The sequence below is a fragment of the Lynx rufus genome, unplaced genomic scaffold, assembly GCF_022079265.1.
Source record: "Lynx rufus isolate CCGP_SWC_20201006 ecotype Redwood Valley unplaced genomic scaffold, mLynRuf1.p SCAF_7, whole genome shotgun sequence".
Lineage (NCBI taxonomy): Eukaryota > Metazoa > Chordata > Mammalia > Carnivora > Felidae > Lynx > Lynx rufus.
The window spans coordinates 89,654,355-89,673,810 of record NW_025814889.1 but is presented as its reverse complement, the minus strand read 5'-3'; the positions used below and the strand labels follow the sequence as shown (position 1 = coordinate 89,673,810).

The window sequence follows — 19,456 nt, the reverse complement described above, 5'->3', positions numbered from 1 at the left end:
TAATCATATTATAGTAACTTTGTATGGTGACAGATGGTAACTATACTTATCGTGGTGAGCATTTGATGGTGCATATAATTGCTGAATCATTATGTTGTACACCTGAAGCTAATATGTTAACTGTATTTCAACCCAAAAATTTTATAAAGGGTTCTAGAGTCAAAAAAATCTGTGTTCAAACATGCATTTTAAGAAGTGTTTCATATGGTGGTTTCTTTGTCTCAGAGATATACAATGCATGTGAGCCTATTAAAGCCTCTGAGAAGTCCAGTAGTAAAGATATGCAATGAATTTGGTTTAACCAAGTATTTACTATGCCTCTTTCAAACAAATAATCTATTTTTTTTTACTATAATATTTCCTGGAATTAATAGGCCATAAAAAGTCCTTTGGTGGGGGGGAGGGAGGGGGAAGCCCTTTGGGAAATACTGATTCAACTGAACTCACCCAAATTTCCCCTAAGTCCAGACTTACTAAGCTTCCTAAGCTTTGGGAACTTCTAGACCTATACTTGCTTTGAGCCAAAAGACAAAGAAATTATATTTTGAATTAAATTTTTTATCACTACTTAATTGTCTGCATGTCCAAGGCTCCAAAAGTTCAGTCAGAGAATGGTCTGCAATGTTTTATACTTTTTTAAAAAAATGATATGCATGTGTCACATACACATGTGTTTTTTTTTTTAAAGTTTATTTATTTTGAGAGAGAGAGAGCACAAAAATGGGGAAGGGGCAGAGAGAGAGAGAGAGAGAGAGAGAGAGAATCCTTAGCAGGCTCTACACCACCAGCACAGAGTCTGATGTGGGGCTCGAACCCACAAACCATGAGATAATGACCAGAGCCGAAGTCAAACACTTAACTAAGTCAACCAGGTGCCTTAATGCTTTATACTTTTAAATGTAATTATATTCAGTGTCTGCAAACTTGGCTTTACTATTTTTCTTTTCAAACTTTATTTATTAATTGCCTTTTATTTTTTTTAGGGGAGCATTATTTAATCTTTTGGTAATATTAATTAGTGAACCTCAGATTCCAAAATCTTGTCCTGTGTTTGATATCCAGTTGGTGGCTGATTCAACTTTAGTTGAGATGTCTTTTGATGCTGAGGTAAGATGATAAGATAAGAATTTGGGGGTAGACTAAATATAATATATAGGGGTGCTCTGGATTTCTGTCTTCTAATGTAGACCATGACATGGTAGAGGATATAAATATAATTCAGAGTAAATATTTTACCATTAACCTCAAAACTTAGATAGCTAGTCTATCAATATTAATACATCCATTTTAGATGTTTTAAGTATGTATACTAAGGAAAATAATTAGTATTCAGCATGTATTAGATAAACCTGCTTATTTGTCTCTATACAAAATATTTATGTATATGTTAATTCCATAGTAGGGTCTAATGGTAAAAAAGCACTCTCGTTACGAGATTTTAGGGTTAACTCTCTTGCTTTAGTTTATCATCTCCTTAGCTAAGTAGTGCAAACTCAGTGAGAATTACTTGTTTTTCTAAAGTTTTACTAAAACATTAGAAATATCAAACTACCTAGAAAGCACATATCCTGAGAGAATAAATCAGTTTATTACTAGTTTATTTCAAGCAGAACAACACATAATTTTTTTTAAAGGATGGGACATAGGGGTGCCTGGGTGACTCAGTCAGTTGAGTGTCTGACTCTTGATTTCAGCTCTGGTCATGATCTCATGGTTTGTGGGATCGAGCCCCATGTCAGGCTCTGTACTGACAGTGTGGTTCCTGTTTGGGATTCTCTCTCTCTCTCTCTCTCTCAGTCCCTCCCTCACTCATGTTCTCTCTCCCACTCTCTCAAATAAACTTAAAAAAAAAAGGATGGGACATGATTTGATAGTTCTTAAACATATAGTTTTGTTTTAGAAAACTCTTACATGTATTCATTCACTCAATAAATATTTGTTGAAAATCTGTTATGAGCTAAGCAGTGTGCTAGCCTGTGGGGGTACAAACAAGAAGCAAAACAGATACAACATGTGCCCTTATTGGTTTATAGTCTGGTTAGAGAGACAAATGTTAATTAAATATAACATGAATATAATATTCATATGTCTGAATATTATAAGTCTATAATGGAGTGTCTATAATACCATCTTTAACAGTGGAGTGAGTGGATCAGGGATTAAAGAGTGGGATAGAAGCAAGACTCAGGCAGGGCTAAGAAGTTAGTGCAGGAGTCCAGGTGAGGAACGATAATAGGACAGAGGGATGCTATCCTTGACCCCTGAAATGAGACCAGGCTTCTTTTTAGAGCTCTCCTAACTTCCTATTCTCTTCTTTCACAGCCCTTGTCTCAGTTAGCAACTACGCATTTATTTATTTATTTGATTGTTAGATTATTGTTTGTTCTCCACTACCTTCCATGAGGTATTACCCATGTCCCTGTTGCTACCCATTGTATCCCCAACACTTAGTATAGGGTCTGATGCATATTTGTTGAATAAATTAATGAAGAAAAGGGATGGTAGTTGTAAAGAGGATAGATTCCAGTAATTTTTAGGAAATTGCACTCATAGGTTGACGTGAAAATAAACTGTGAGGATTAGATGAATTTTAGATTCTGGCCAGGGTGTCAAATAAGAATTACAGCAAGAAGAGTAGGTTCAAAGGGGAAATAATGAAGGGCACCTGGGTGGTTCAGTCAGTTACCTGTCTGTCTTTGGCTCAGGTCATGAGCCTGAGGTTTGTGGTTCGAGCCCCGTGTTGGGCTCTGTGCTGACAGCTCAGAGCCTGGAGCCTGCTTTGGATTCTGTGTGTCCCTCTCTCTCTGCCCCTCCCTGGTCGTGCTCTGTCTCTCTTTTTCTTAAAAATAAACATTTTTAAAAAATTTTTTAAAGGGGGGGAAATAATGAGCTTGGTTTGGGATTAGTTGACTGGAATGCCATTGGCATTTTTTTATATTAAATATAATTTATTGTCAAATTGGTTTCCATACAACACCCAGTGCTCATCCCAACCAGGTGCCCTCCTCAATGCCCATCACCCACTTTCCCCTCTCCCCCACCCTGGCATTTCCATATAAAAATATCTAGTGGGCAGAATAGATAGGTCTGAGTTTCCTGATTTTGAACTTGGTGATCTTTTGCACGCAGGCTATTCGTGAAGATCATATAAATTTTGGTTCCAAGGTCTAACAGTGTGAAATTTCAAACTGGAGCTCGTTCTTGCAAAGAATACTGTCAGGGAAAATGTGTTGGCCTATAGCATGCCCACACAGTTCTCATGCACCAAGTGCTAAAAGACAGCCTCACTAACTGGAGTTCTTGAGAGCAAAAACAAAAGTCTCTAAGCCCTATATATACCCATTTTACAGAGGGAGTTGTAGTTCACGTTGCGCATAAGGCTAAATTTCCCAGAGAATCTCCCACCTTAATTCTAGGGGGCATATTTTCAATACTCGAAAGGATGTAGGGTTGTTGATCTGAATGATTTTGCAAATCAAGTGTGCAGTTTTTTGGGTGTTAGTATTCTGTGGGTCATTGTATCTTCTTTCCCTGACCCACTTTCTTAGAAATTCTCTAATGTGTAGTCTTTTTTGACAATAAATTATATTAAAAAAAAAAAACTTTAAAAAATATATACTTTTTAATTTTAGAAAGACTGAGAGAAAAAGAGAATGAGCATGAGTAGGGGAGAGGGGTGGGGTGGGGGGGAGGAAGGGAGAGAGAGAGAGAGAGAGAGAGAGAGAGAGAGAGAGAGAGAGAATCTTAAGCAGGCTCCATGCTCAGTGCAGAACCACAATTCTGGGATCATGACCTGAGCCAAAATCAAGACTTGGCTCAATCAAGGTTGAGCCACCCAGGCACTCCAAGTAGTCTTTTTATGAGAGCGTTTTTTTTTTTTTGAGAATGACTGAACCAAGCATAATAGGAAAAATAACCACACTAATTATACTTTCTGTTAATCAAAAATTCTTTTATAAGTATCTAAAGGTAACCAGGAGAAATTACCATTTTCTGGCTCTGCCAGTGATATTGCATTGACTATTATTTAAAATTCTAGTTACAGAACCTTATCAAGGAATATACAGATACAGCTACAGCACTTTTATATGAGATATTTCTTGTCTTTCAGCAGGTATGATATATATTATTATACATATTATATTGTATGATTGTTATATATATCATATGACTATTATATTTCTGTGATTATATATCAAATGATTAACAATATATCTTTAATATGCTTGTATTAGAGATGGTCTCCAAAATTGTCTGACTTAAATGATACTACTTTTGCTCTTAAGTATTCATCAGCTTATTTTCCTAAATACTGATTTCATCAATCAAGATAAAATGTATTTGAGAATGAATATCATGTACAACTCAAACTTCATGAACATAACTTGTTTATTTCTGTGAGTCTTTTAGGGAAATCTTGGATTGGGACTAAATCTGATTTAGTCCTAAATACTGATTTCATCAATCAAGATAAAATGTATTTGAGAATGAATATCATGTACAACTCAAACTTCATGAATATAACTTGTTTATTTCTGTGAGTCTTTTAGGGAAATCTTGGATTGGGACTAAATCTGATTTAGTCCTAAATACTGATTTCATCAATCAAGATAAAATGTATTTGAGAATGAATATCATGTACAACTCAAACTTCATGAACATAACTTGTTTATTTCTGTGAGTCTTTTAGGGAAATCTTGGATTGGGACCAGAAGAGTTTGCGATTAGCTGGATGATGTCCTTCCTACAAAGTCGTCCTCCCTTCGTAAGTACCGAGAAGCAAAAACGAAAGCACCACTCGCAGTTAATTATACCGGTGCTCCAGTGCTTAATTAATAAAACACAAATTTTCTCTATAAGTAGTCACAATTATGAAATAGAAGCAAAATGTAAATCTGATGATTTTATTATTTAATTAAGGTAAAGCGTTTTTTAATATTTGGGGCCTGAGTGCTTACAGGACTGAAATTATATCTTGTGTTTTTAAGTTTTTAAAATATGTATTTATTTTGAGAGAAAGCGTACACGTGCAGGCATGAGCAGGGGAGGGGCAGAGTGAGAGGGAGACAGAAAATCCCGAGCAGGGGCTCAATCCCACCACCGTGAGATCATGACCTGAGCCAAGATCAAGAGTTGGACGCCTAACCAACTGAACCACCTAGTTGCCCCTAAAATGGTATCTTAAATATGATCTTTACTTCATGAAAAACCTAAAATATATCCTGTAGAAAACAGAACACATTAAAATATTGGCTGTATATGTAAGTGAAAAAATGAACATTTGTCTTAAACAGCAAGTATGAGTTGGCGAGTATGAATTAATACTTGGGATCACTGGGGCACTCTGTCCTGTCAGCCACCATCCTTGTCCCTAGTACCACTGACTCTCTCCTTGGTAGTACAATCACATCTACATAGTCTGTCCTACCTTCCCACCAGACTGGTTGGAGGGATCTATTTTAAAAAATCTGATTATGTCATGTTTTGCTTTAAATTTCTCATAATACAAATCAGAACCACACTGAGATACCACCTCACGTCAGTCGGAGTGGCTAAGATGAACAAATCAGGAGACTATAGATGCTGGAGAGGATGTGGAGAAACGGGAACCCTCTTGCACTGTTGGTGGGAATGCACACTGGTGCAGCCGCTCTGGAAAACAGTGTGGAGGTTCCTCAGAAAGTTAAAAACAGACCTACCCTATGACCCAGCAATAGCACTGCTAGGAATTTACCCAAGGGATACAGGAGTACTGATGCATAGGGGCACTTGTACCCCAATGTTTATAGCAGCACTGTCAACAATAGCCAAATTATGGAAAGAGTCTAAATGTCCATCAACTAATGAATGGATAAAGAAGATGTGGTTTATATATACAATGGAATACTACTTGGCAATGAGGAAGAATGAAATCATGCCTTTTGCTGCAACGTGGATGGAACTGGAAGGTATTATGCTGAGTGAAATAAGTCAATTAGAGAAGGACAGATATCATATGTTTTCACTCATATGTGGATCTTCAGAAACTTAGCAGAAGCCCATGGGTGAAGGGAAGGGGAAAAATTGTTATAAACAGAGAGGGAAACAGAGAGGGAGGGAGGCAGGCAAACCACAAGAGACTCTAAAATACGGAGAACAAACTGAGGGTGGGTGAGAGGGAAAATGGGTGATGGGCACTGAGAAGGGCACTTGTTGGGATGAGCACTAGGTGTTGCAGGTAAGCCAATCTGGCAATAAATTATGTTTAAAAAATAAAAATCATAGAAGTAGATTAAAACAAAAAAAAATAAATCTCTCATAGTAAAGAGATGGCATGGGGCCCCTGGGGGGCTCAGTCAGTTAAGCCTCTGAATCTTAATTTCAGGTCAGGTCATGATTTCACAGTTGTGACATGGAGCCCTGTATCAGGCTCTGCGCTGACAGTGCAGAGCCTGCTTGGGGTTCGCTGTCTCCCTCTCTCTCTGCCCCTCCCCTATTTGTTCTCTCTCTCTCTCTCAAAATAAATTAAAAAAATAAAGTTAGAAGAGCCTGGCTGTCTCAGTCAGCCAAGCGTCCCACTTTGGCTTGGCTCAAGGTTCATGGGTTTGAGCCCATGATGAGCAGCATCAATAGAAAAGGCAATACCTTTATTGCTACTAATTTAATGGGCATGCAAAGGGACCTGCTCATTAGAGCTTGAAAGGACACTAGTGTTCCTTTCTGTTCTTATAGTAGCTTAACTAACTGAGCCACCCAAGTGCCCTTTTGGGGGGTGTGTGTGTTTAAGTAATCTCTACACCCAACATGGGGCTTGAACTCATGATCCCGAGATCAAGAGTCACATGCTCTACCAACTGAGCCAGCCAGGCTTCCTTGGTTGGTTGTAAATGACTTTTGTGTGTGTGTGTGTGAGAAGCAGGAATTCAAGAAGTTCACATTATTGCTACTATTTCCATTTTCATTGCCCCGTCAGAAATGATCGCAGACATAGTCTCAATGAAAACCCCAGCTAGGGGCGCCTGGGTGGCTCAGTCAGTTAAGCGTCTGACTTCGGCTCAGGTCGTGATCTTGTGGTCCGTGAGTTCGAGCCCCGTGTCGGGCTCTGTGCTGACAGCTCAGAACCTGGAGCCTGCTTCTGATTCTGTGTCTCCCTCTCTCTCTGACCCTCCCCCCATTCATGTTCTGTCTCTCTCTGTCTCAAAAGTAAACGTTAAAAAAAAATTAAAGAAAAAAAAAAAAGAAAACCCCAGCTAACAGTGACATCAACATCACTTGTTTGTGTCAAGCCTGGTTTTCCTGGGTTTCTCACTTGGTGTTTGTCAACGTGTTGTCTGTGGAACAAAGCCATGGGAATTGTTTATGGTAAATACCTTGAGGCGGGCCTTAGGATTCCACATGTCTAGTGAGCTGCCTAGGTGATTTTTATGCATACTAAATTTTGAGAACTACAGCCTTGGAGGAACCCTCTTTGAAAGTTACAGGAAATTCATTTCTGTGGGCCATTTGTTCTTCACAACAGAAGAGAAGAAAGACTATCTTCTCTCCTGGAGGAAGCCACAGGCCTTTCCAAGCTCCTCTTCTGTCCCCATTCCTGCTTCCAATGTTCTCCTTTTAGATTAGAACCAAATTTCCTTGATGGTCAGCATTTATTCTGATCCTGCTTGAGGGGGGCGATCGGTAAACCCAACTGGTCTACGGTCTGGCGTTCTCTGAGTACCATTTCAGTGAGAAACAGTGCAGTATTGGTGTAAGGGCGGTGAGGACTTCAGCCTACTTGTATAGGTGAGGCCCCAGCTGAAACAGGTGCCTTATGGGTGGCATGCAGTCTGCATTGTCACTGTTTTTTTCTTGTTTAGATCACGTTCCTGGCCAGTATTGTGAAACAGGTGGTAAAGGGGCTTGGAGCTTCATTTCAGCCGCTAAGTCCCAGCCAAGCCGTTCTGCTGTATCAGCAGTTTTACATCCTCAAGAGCTGCCTGCAGTACAGCCAGACTTTAGCTGAGTATATTAGGAATGACTACAGAGAAGAATTCAGGTAAGGAAAATCTGAATCTCATCTTCTTTCTGCAACATGGCCCGATATTTAGAAGATGGAAGTGATGAGGGCAATTCTATTTTTGTTTTTAGTAATATTTCACTTTGATCCGTGGTAAAGTAGGATTTGGGGGAGCTCTTAAACCACTGCCAGTGGAAGTGTATTCCCAGGCTAGCAGAGACTAAGGAAACCTCAAAGTCTCTTTGAAGAGCCGAGTCTCCCTCATTGTCTTTGTTGCAGCCAGTGAGGGCCTCACGGAAGTAGTAATGATTTTAACATGCTGTGAGTAATTAAGAGTAACAAACCCTACTGAAGGGGATGATAAATTAGGGAGTGTGAATTTAACGGTGCATTGGGAAAAAAGCAATTGATAAAGGAGAAACAATTAATGAGTGTGGTTATTATTGTCTGTTTCCTTTACCCCTCTCTTGCTCAGTAACAAAACAGTAAGGGAGAGGAATAAAAGCGCTGGTTTCATCAGTCAGCTTGTTCTGCACCTCAGGGGTTCCTACTTCTATTTATAGGCTGGCAGCCGCTCAGCTCTGCATTAGCACCTATCAAGGAAAAAACCCAGCTTGTGTCTGACTTAAGATGAAAAGGGTGCAGCAGGCACAGCTTTGCTACCAGTTTGGTTGCAGACATGAAAGGATGTGGAGGCATACATTATGTTAGATTGGCTTTTTAAAAATTTTCAGCCCAATTTGTGGACCCTGGTTTTCCTCCATGTGGTTTTACACCATAGGTCCCACTCTGGCTTCTATAAAACGGTTTTCTTTGGCCTGTCTGAATTGGTCCACAAAGCTTAATTTTTTTCTGTTTTTTGTTTTTTTTAACGTTTACTTATTTTTGAGAGACAGACAGAACACAAGTGGGGGAGGGGCAGAGAGAGAGGGAGAGAGAATCCGAAGCAGGCTCCATGCTCTGCGCTGTCAGCGCAGGGCCTGGTGCCCGGCTCCAACTCACAAACCATGAGATCATGAGCTGAGCGAAGTCAGAAGCTTAACCTGCTGAGCCACACAGGTGCCCCCTCAGTTATTTTTTAAGGTGTAGCATGAAATTCACCATTTTGAAGTGTGCAATTCAGTGGCTTTCAATACATTTCACAATGTTGTGCAACCATTACCACTATCTACTTGCAGAATATTTTCATTACCTCCAAAGAAACTTGGTACCCTTTAAGCAGTCACAACCCATGCTCCCCTCCCCCCACCCCTGGTGACCACTAATCTGCTTTCTCTCTTTGTGGATTTGTCTATCCTGGACATTCCATATCAACAGAATCATACAATATATGGCCTTTTGTGTCTGGCTTCTTTCACTTAGCATAATGTTTTCGAGGTGCATGCATGTTGTAGCATGTATCACACAACCCAATTTTTAAATGATTAGCTACGCACATTTAAAAATCTGCCAAAAAAAAAAAAAAAAAAAAAAAGGGGCGCCTGGGTGGCGCAGTCGGTTAAGCGTCCGACTTCAGCCAGGTCACGATCTCGCGGTCCGTGAGTTCGAGCCCCGCGTCAGGCTCTGGGCTGATGGCTCAGAGCCTGGAGCCTGTTTCCGATTCTGTGTCTCCCTCTCTCTCTGCCCCTCCCCTGTTCATGCTCTGTCTCTCTCTGTCCCAAAAATAAATAAAAACGTTGAAAAAAAAAAAATTTTTAAAATCTGCCAAAATGGCGTCACATTCCTGCATGACAAGAGTTGGCCGGAGCTCAGCAGCAGCTGCCCTCTGGCATACTCCGTTAGTGTGCTACTTGCCTCCTCTCTACTCTTAGCCGACCCTCCTCCTAATCGGTTACCTGTGGGCATTTAGGTTTGTGACCCTTGTTGTAAAGTAGTGATTTTCAATTTGCATGCATTAGAATCACCAGAGTAACTGAAAAAGTACTGACACTCAGGTGTCACATGCAGACCTTCTGTTCATTTTGTCTGCAGTGGATCCTGGGTTTTGACATTGAAAAACAACAACAACAACAAAAAAAAAACAACAAAGACTCCCCCAGATGATTCTAATGTGCACCCAGGGTTCAGAACCTATCTTTTAAGCCATCAGGGGAGGGCTAACGGTTTTCTCCTTCTCTTTCTTCCCTTGGCTTTTCCCAAACTTTCACAGAGGCCATGGGGATGAATCCTACTCTTCCCTCCTGACTGGGGCCTCCAGGTCACCACAACTTGACCCTTTTCTTTCAACTTCCTGTGTGTTGTCTGAGGAAACCAGAAGCAAGACACTCAGCACACACTGTGGTGAGGACAGTCCTGGCTTCCCTAGTAATGCCTTCAGAATGGATACATTGTAAATGAAATTCACTTCCTTTGCTGAATGAAGTGTCTCAGTCAGCTGAAAGGCACCCATAGCAGAGATGTTCTAGGTCACAAACAGGGGAGTTCAGACCGCTGCGGATACTGGCTGAGTCTTAGGTTTAGACCCCCATCCCCAACAGCCCTATGCCCAGTGAGTATGTGCATACTGCTGCGAGCAATGTGAAAATTCTTGCTTTTAAAGCTATTTTGTTTCTTTTCATGACTTGCAGGTACTTTATTCACATGCCAGCCTTGGAAAAAAGGCTCCCATTGTGGTATCCTATTACCCAACCTACCACTCAACTTTTTCATGAAGTTCTGAAATTGGTTGAACAGAAACAATGTGCGGAACGTTAATAAGAATCTCAAATGTTAATCAGGAGTCAACCTAATATTTACGAGAAGACTTAAAATTTTGACTTATTTAATATCTGGCTATCCCTGTGTCTTACAAACAGATTTTATTTAAAGGTTCCATCAATACCCGTAAGAGAAGTCTTTAAATAGTCGTTTATCTGCCACAAAAAAATCAACTTTAAATACAATGACATACGTAAAGTGATGCTAAAAAATGAGTGTTCCTCTCAAAAGAAGTTTCTAAAAATAAAAAACTATAAAGAAAACAGAGGCCTGTGGAGAGTAAATGTAGAAAGTGCAACCTGATGAGTTTGTTGGTGTGACAGTGGAGAGTGGTGTGAACCCACTGAAATACCCAAAGATAAACCATGTGGGGACTAGAAATTGCAAGGTGGTCATGAGAGAAATGCTGAGCAATAGGTAGACACCCCTGCCTGTCTACCTGTAAAAATCCCAGTGAAGTAAGTATTCACCAGAGAAAGAGCAGAACACAGGCACAGCTAGAAGAAAGGTCAGTTCTTCATTTATCATGGGGAAGGAAGCTTGGGCTTTCTTCACAATTAAATGCATTCGGGTGCTCAGTTTCAGGCACTCATGGGCTAGTGTGAGACTCTCATAGAGTCTCTGTGAAAGAGAAATTGTCTTTAAGCAGTTATGGCTCTCCCAACCATTTAAAAAAATGTCTTCACTTTATCTTATGGCAATAAACTAATCCAACAAAAACTCAACTTTGGTGTCACTGTGAGCTGTTGAACTTGGAATTCTAAGAACTTAGGAAGTGGGTTCTCTATTTTGACTTATCATGCCTTGAAAGAGGATCTGAGAAAAACCCCCAAAAAGAGCCCGCAAGCCAGATTTTTCTGTGCTGTGCATTAGAGAGAGAATTAAACTCACTGAAGACATCTTATTACTGGTTGTGGCTGAGCCATTAACCAGGTATTTGACCTTAAACAAGGCAGGTCTCCTTTCTGGGCTTCCTCTGCTATGTGGAAGGGTGAGACAAGATGTTCTCCAAGCTCTTATCCAGCTCTAAACATTCTCTGCCTGTGACAACATGCTTCTTAACACTCTGTGATGGGGTAGTGCATTTCTCTGCTATCCAGCTCAATGGGTGATTTCACGTTGATTCCAAATAATCCTGCTTTCTTTGGACCGAACGTTTCTCTTTCAGCTGTCACCAGCATCACCCCACAAAGCATCCAAGGCTCCTCCACTATCATCCATCAAAGACTACAAGACTTCTAGTTTCTAATCTGGAGGTGGAGATGGGGGGGGGGCGGGGGCGGGCAGAATGGTGTTTATGAATGTCCTGAGCTTTTAGATGAGGGATTGCTCCCAAAAGACAGTCAGTCAGAAGAAGCTGAAAAGATTCTTGGGATAAATGCAAGCAATACTTCAAACTGGACTAATGATGGACAGTGGGTTGACTGACCCCTGGTGAAGGGTGGAACCCACAGAATGACAACAAGAGGATGATCAGCTCTGCCTCAGCTTCTACACAGTGCCCCAGCTCTGGGCTAAGTGCTGGCTCCTGAGAGGGCCTGGGATTCTCTCCTGCATGTCTTAGACAGGTGCTTGAAGGGCTCCTTTCTCCCACTCACTGTTCTCTTTTCTCTAAGAGTATACTTAATCTCTGGGAGCCAAAGCTCTGTCAGAATGCATCTGAATCTCTCCATGTAGGACTATGTCAGTGGCATTTTTGAAAGCTAATGGTTGAATAATTTGTCATTCTGATTTTCTTATGACATTTGTCTATGCGTGTGCACAGTGTGGGAGGGCAACCCCAAAATTAATACATACTTTAAACGGTTATCTTTCCACAATTCTTTCCTACTGTGTTTTTTGCATTAATGCCAAAGCCAAGAAAATCACTAAATAATCCATCTCTGTAAGTAATCAGACACATTTGACCAATTAAATATTGACTTCAACTACAAAATAATTACTTTTAGGAAGTCTAATTGTAGAAACATTTTGAATATGAAAATCACATATATAACTTTTTACAAATACAAAGGATCACCAAAAAAGCAAGCACATAAAGCTAGTTTTCAGGCTGGGCTCAAAATTCTAGACTCTTTGACCACTTTTATAACACAGGCATTGCCATTTATCACCTGCACTAAGAGTAAACTCACAGTAATCAGCTCTACCATTACACATGCACACACACACATATAATAGGGGGAAGAGCATGGGTTTTGAGGCCAAAATGGTTGAGTTTAAATCTTAGCTCTGCAGCAGTTTTGGACATTGGGAAGTTACTTAACATCTCTAAGCTTCAGTCAAAACAAAGATAATACAACCTATCCCACTGGATTGTTAGGAGATTTTAATGCAAAGATGTTTGTAATGCACATATCATGGTATGTGGCATGTAGTAAGGATTCGGTACATAGTATTTATTATTATTACCATTATTATTACTAAAATAACATTGAAGCTGGCTGAGAACTTACAGACTAATAAGTACTGGCCCTTAAAAAAATAAGTACTGACTTTATTTTTTTTTTTTTTGCACCAATGTGAGGAATAGCTACTATACTAGCTCCTCTACTCAGAGACCCCCTGATCAATATAGTATTGAAGAACAGATTAATTTAGTTATTTTTTAAATGTTTATTTATTTATTTTGAGAGAGAGAGGGAGAGAGCGTGGAAGTGCAAATTGGGGGACGGACAGGGAGAGAGGAAGAGAGAGATTCCCAAGCAGGCTTTGCTTGTGCAGAGCCCAATGCAGGACTCCAACTCACAAACTGAGAGATCATGACCTGAGCCAAGATCGAGAGTCAGACGCTTCACTGACTGAGCCACCCAGGGGCCCCAGATTCACGAGCTTATTAAATAAAAAATTCAATTTTCCATTAGTAGGAGTGTGATTTAATTGACAAGTGACTAGTTCTATTGCTTACCACCAGGAATTGTTGGCTCTAATTGACACTGTTAATATAAGAGCTATGTGGGAAATACTCTTCCCAAGGGTAGACAGAAAGCTTTTTAGTTATGGAAACTTTTGTCAGCCTTTGTCTTACACAACTAAGCACTAACGGATCAAACTGATATACTGTATTTATAGAGTTCCTAATTGATTCACATGTAGTGTTCACTTTAATGAAATCTAGATAACCTAGAAACTATGTAAAGAGGGAGAAGCTTGAAGACCCTATAATTGATAACACATTTTACATGCTTCCATATTGAATCTCACTCATGGGCAGTATCACTTCTAATAGTGTATAAGAATGCTTGAGAGTACAGTAATAAATGTGCTCTGAGGCATTTGATAAAAGTGGTCAAAGCTTGTTGACTAGTGATAAGCTCCAACCTGTGACATTATATATTCTTTCTCTGAGGTTAGACTCACTTGTTTTATAGTTAATATTTTTGTAGCATAGAGAAGTTCAGTGATGATTATAGAAGGGAATATGGAAATTTTTGAAGAAATTGATGGGAATTTTTGAGAAACTTTTAATAGTATTGACTATCTGATTTCTTTTTGTTCAGTGTATCTACTTGTAAAATGCAATGCTGGCTTGTAAGGTCCACTTGGACTTGGGTTTCTCCAGAAGGGAGACAGTCGGCAATTCTCCATCCAATCAGACCAAGCACTCTTGTATCTGCATATTTGTGTATGAGGTCTGAAGCTTTACTCGTTTGGAAGCAGCAGGACTCCTTGGCTAGAGATCTTGGTAGTATGACTTTGTGGCTTAAAGTTCAGATGCTAGGTCAGAAAGACCTTGTTTTCATTCCTCCTTGCCTACTTTCTTGTCACCATCCCTGTGGCAGGTTAGTTAACCTCTTTCAGAATTTCCATTTTATCAACTGTAAGATAACAAAAAGCCTACCTTAAGGATTTTTGTGAATATTTATTCATTCATATATAAAGAAATAATTCTGTGGCTACTATGTACTGGGATGAACCATATGATATTGCCATTTCAAGTTCAAAATTGTCGATATCCATAATTTCATATGGTTCAAACAAAAACCCTTTAACAAATTGTAGCTATTATCCTAACAGAAATACTAACTTGCTTGATGAACTTATACTTTAAATATTTACCATTTATTCTAATTTCCCAGATAGCAGGACACTTTGTTATAACCTGGCTTATTTTTGCAGTTTGGGTAAACCTCAAACCATCTAGTTCAATTACAAATTATTGAGGAAGCATAACATACTTCAACATGTTCAAATAAAATTTTATATTTGCTTCTTGCATCACCCCAAATAAAAAATGTTCTTCTACAGTCTTCTCAGTGAATGGTATTTCATTCATCCCACTGCTCAAAAGAGAAACCTGAGAACCTCTGTGTTTTCTCCTTTCTTTTCACTCACCCAATGCAACCTATCAGCAGTGCTTACTAGAGATGCCTTCAAAATATATTTGGAATCTACTGACTTCCCAGAATTACAGCTTTCACCCTGTCCAAGCCTCCAGCACCTACTGCAACAGCCTATTTATTTAGTCTCCTTGTTTTCACCCTTGACCCCTTTCTCTAAGGCAAGAGTGATCTTTTCAACAAGAGAATTAATACATTTATGATTTAAAAACTTCCTGTTACCCAGGATGAAATCCAAAGTCCTTAATGGCTTTCAGGGCCCTTCATGACCTGGCCTCTGACTAATTCTGTGACCTAACCCAATTGGTCTCCTCACTTCTCCCCAAACACACTGGACTTTGCGCATTGCTTTAAATCCCCAAGTCCCTTCAAGCCCTGGAAACTTGCACTAGCAAATCCTTGTCCCCCAGATCTTCAAGTGTTACTTCAAATAGGGCTTCTCTGATCACTCCAAAGTAGCCTCCTACCCACCTACATCACATCATAATGGATTTGTTTCCTGGGTATTTTTGCAATGTCAGAATTCAAGAATGTAAGCTGTTTGAGGGTCTGGCCTTCATTTGTCCTATTCAATATGATAACCCAGCAACTGGAATGGTGCCCGGCACAGTGTGTGAAGGAAAGGACTCAGAGAATGGGCGAAGGAGGCCAAGAGAGGCAACAGCACCAGCCCCAGTGCTTACCTCCCATCAAAATCCTGAGAGACCCCAAGGGAGGCCTGTACGAGAACCACCCGGCCAATCTACAGAATTGTGAGATACAATAAAAGACTGGATTTTTTCCCAGTTTTATAGTAAAAGTATAACTGAGAAAACTGTAAGATATTTACAAGCGTACCATGTGATGATTTCACGTGCCTATACACTGTGAAAGGATTTCTCCCCACCCACCCATCTTATCACATATTCACCTTTTGTTTTTTAAATTTTTTTATGTTTATTTATTTTTGAGAGAGAGAGAGAGAGAGAGAGAGAGAGAGAGAGACAGCATGCAAGCGAGGGAGGGGCAGAGAGAGGGAGACACAGAATCAGAAGGCTCCAGGCTGTCAGCACAGAGCCTGATGCAAGGCTCAAATCCACGAACTGTGAGATCATGACCTGAGCCGAAGTTGGATGCTTAACCAACTGAACCACGCAGGCGCCCTCATAGTCACCTTTTTTTTTTTTTTTTTACATTTATTCATTTTTGAGAGACAAAGAGAGACAGAGCACAAGCAGGGGAGGGGCAGAGTGAGAGGGAGACAGAATCTGAATCAGGCTCCAGGCTCCGAGCTGTCAGCGCAGAGCCCAACATGGGGCTCAAACTCACAAACAGCGACATCATGACCCGAGCCGAAGTCGGATGCTTAACCGACTGAGCCACCCAGGCGCCGCCCCCCCACCCCCGCCATATTCACCTTTTTTAATGAGAATATTTAAATTCTACTTTCCTAGCAAGTTTCATTTATACAATACAGCATTATCAACTATAGTCACCATGTTATACATTAGATTCTCACACTTCATCTTACAACTAAAAATTTGTACCCTTGGGGCACCTGAGTGGCTCAGTCAGTTAAGCATCTGACTTCAGCTCAGGTCATGATCTCAGGGTTCATGGGTTTGAGTCCTGAGTTGGGCTCTGTGCTGACAGCTCAGAGCCTGGAGCCTGCTTTAGATTCTGTGTCTCCCTCTCTCTCTGCTCCTCCCCCACTCACACTATCTCTCTCTCTCTCTCAAAAATATACATTAAAAAAAATCAAAAAATAAATAAAATAAAAGTTTGTACCCTTGAAAATTTGGAGAGGTAGTCCTCTCCCTCTGCCTATTCTCCCCTGTTCCCTAGCCCCTGGCAAGCACTTTCTACTCTGTTTCTATGAGCTCAACTTTGTTTTGTTTTTAAATAAAGGGTTGTTTTAAGCTTCTGAGTTTTAGATTCTTTGGAGGTTTTTTTTAATTTATTTTTTCACACCCAAAGTATTTTATTTTTGTTTTTCTACTTTACAGAAACTTTATTTTCAAATAGGATACATGATGCAGATAAAAACTTAAATACAAATATTTACGTAGTATTAAGTACCCTACCCGTTCTCACTAATCTTCATTTGTTATCAATCATTAATTAATCTAATCCTTGCTATTTTATCAAAATTCAACAGAAAAATAATCAAGCTCACCTTCACAGGAAAGAACTCGTTTATTTTTCCAGTGTTTCCCGCTTTCTTTTCCTTTCCTTACCTAGAAGAATGATAGAGAGAAATTCATATCACAGTGTGATGCTGCTGGTATGAATAAAAAACCTTTCACAGCCATCAGCAGTTTCCCTGCTGGCCAGCTTCTAAGTCTCTCCTACTCCCCACTGAGTGGTTTACTAAATAGCAATAGATAAAACAATCAACATTTTCATTTATTTTAAATAAACTTACACATTATGTCAATGTTAGGGCAATTCCAAATTAAGTAATGTACCACAGTCAGGTACTCTAACTAGCTGAAGTGTTTCACTTGTCTGTATGTTTTTGCTATTTTTTCCTACTTTGTTAAAATCATATAAATTTTCCCTTTTGTCACTGTAAATGGATTCAATAATCTTCTGAAGTGTTCTGCTAGTTCCTTTATCTTAAAAAAATTTTTTTTTAATGTTTATTTATTTTTGAGAGAGAGAGAGAGAAAGAGAGCATGAGCAGGGGAGGGACAGAGAGAGAGAGAGAGAAGACACAGAACCTGAAGCAGGCTCAAGGCTCCGAGCTGCCATCACAGAGCACGACTTGGGGCTCAAACCCACAAACTGTGAGATCATGAACTGAGCTGAAGTCGGATACTTAATCTACTGGGCCACCCAGGTGCTCGTCTTCTAGTTGCTTGAAAATGGGATTTGTATCTGCCTAGACACAGCAGGGTCCACATCGTCCCTATCCCTCACCAGGGAGAGGCCCTCGGAATCACAAAGTACAAATAATAGCTGACTGCTTAAATGCTCCTGGTATGATACACACCAGGTACCATGAGACTGAGTGTTCCCTCAACCCTTCCTCTTCCAGAAGGGACTGGTAAGGGAAAGTTGTCAAGCATGGAGGAGACGAGGTGTTTGAAGGTTTACTGGTTAGATATCAGAGACTTCTGGGTTTGGGGAAACCTTGGGTCAAAGCATTTTCTTTTCTTTGCACTTTTTTCTAGTCTGCTTTTCCTTCCTTGTTGCCTTCTACTTGGAAGATGACTCTAACCCTGAAAAACTAAGAGGAGCTCTGGGCAGGACAAAAGAAAAGGAAGCAAGATTATTTACCCCAAGATTTGGAAAGAAGCAAAGAGGACCTCTAAGTTTCCTTCTAGGTGGCCCATTCCTCTGAAGGCCCCAGGAGGGGGAGGGGTTTCAGGGCACAAGTTATTTGTATAAGATTTTGGAGTTGACAGAAGCACTAACTCACTTCCTCCCTCTTTCTACTCCGGAAAGGTATGGGGACAGAGTAGTAGTGGTGTTGACAGTGACTGGGGATATGGTGATCTGTTTGTTTGGCCAGTGAGGAAGGCAGTGGAGGAGGTCAAAGGAGGTTGAGGATCAAGTGACCTAGAACCACTGTGGGTTTTTGTGGGCTATCCGGCAGTAACTGCCATTGTTTACAACACCGTTTCTACAGGGAAATTATTTTGTCCGCTGCACAGCTGATCTACAAATGAATCTGAAAAGGACACATTTTATAAAGGGAGTATTTTGCTTCTATCAGCAACTAACCACCAGAGGGCATAGTTGGGTTAGGAAGAAAAAGATCTAATACTAAAACTGCTCTAAGCAGGAGAATGGACTCTTAAACTTTTAAAATTCCCGTGAACCTTCAAAATTAAATTATTTTTTGTTGTTATGCTTCTTTAATATGTACTACATAAATATAGGTGTAAGAAAGCTCCTTATGCTCTTATTAAGTCAACACAAATTTATTTATTTATTTATTTATTTATTTATTTATTTATTTTTTAATGTTTATTTTTGAGAGAGAGAAACAGAGCGCAAGCAGGGGAGGGGCAGAGACAGAGGGAGACACAGAATCTGAAGCCGGCTTAGCTGTCAGCAAAAAGCCCGACGTGGGGCTCGAACTCACGAACAGCGAGATCATGACCTGAGCAGAGGTTGGACGCTTAACCAACACAAATTTAGGATTGAAACGTTTATAAAATTAAATACAAATTAATATTTTTAATGTAACGTATGACATTTTGCTGAAACTCCATCTCCTCTTGCAAAATGAATACGGTACAATATACAACACAGGCTCTTGAGTTCAGTATCCTGCTATCACACTTTTCTCTTTCAGAACTACTACATGTCTTTTTTTACAGGCCATGCTGTCCCCTGACTTGGCTTGGCTTGAACATTTCCCTATCTGGAAGTGAAGTCTGATTCTGTTCTCTTTTTGACCAGGGACAATTAAAATTTTCCCACTCGGGACAAACGATGGATTAGCGTAAACAAT

General features: G+C 40.0%; 1 protein-coding gene and 1 long non-coding RNA gene across 4 annotated transcripts in view; one reads left to right on the top strand and one right to left on the bottom strand.

Moving 5' to 3' along the window:
- The window catches only part of CUNH12orf56 (chromosome unknown C12orf56 homolog), an 86,645-nt gene extending 74,685 nt beyond the window's left edge, over positions 1–11,960 (top strand). Inside the window, exons 9-13 of the mRNA XM_047065770.1 lie at positions 984–1,107; positions 4,040–4,114; positions 4,691–4,765; positions 7,836–8,014; positions 10,543–11,960. Of these exons, the coding sequence (XP_046921726.1) occupies positions 984–1,107; positions 4,040–4,114; positions 4,691–4,765; positions 7,836–8,014; positions 10,543–10,669 (580 nt within the window). The 3' untranslated portion in view covers positions 10,670–11,960. The remainder of the gene's footprint in view (positions 1–983; positions 1,108–4,039; positions 4,115–4,690; positions 4,766–7,835; positions 8,015–10,542) is intronic.
- The window catches only part of LOC124501521 (uncharacterized), a 121,132-nt gene that overhangs the window by 78,009 nt on the left and 23,667 nt on the right, over positions 1–19,456 (bottom strand). For all 3 annotated transcript variants that reach the window (XR_006959780.1, XR_006959781.1, XR_006959779.1), the window contains exon 2: positions 17,168–17,228. This is a non-coding gene — a long non-coding RNA (uncharacterized LOC124501521). The remainder of the gene's footprint in view (positions 1–17,167; positions 17,229–19,456) is intronic.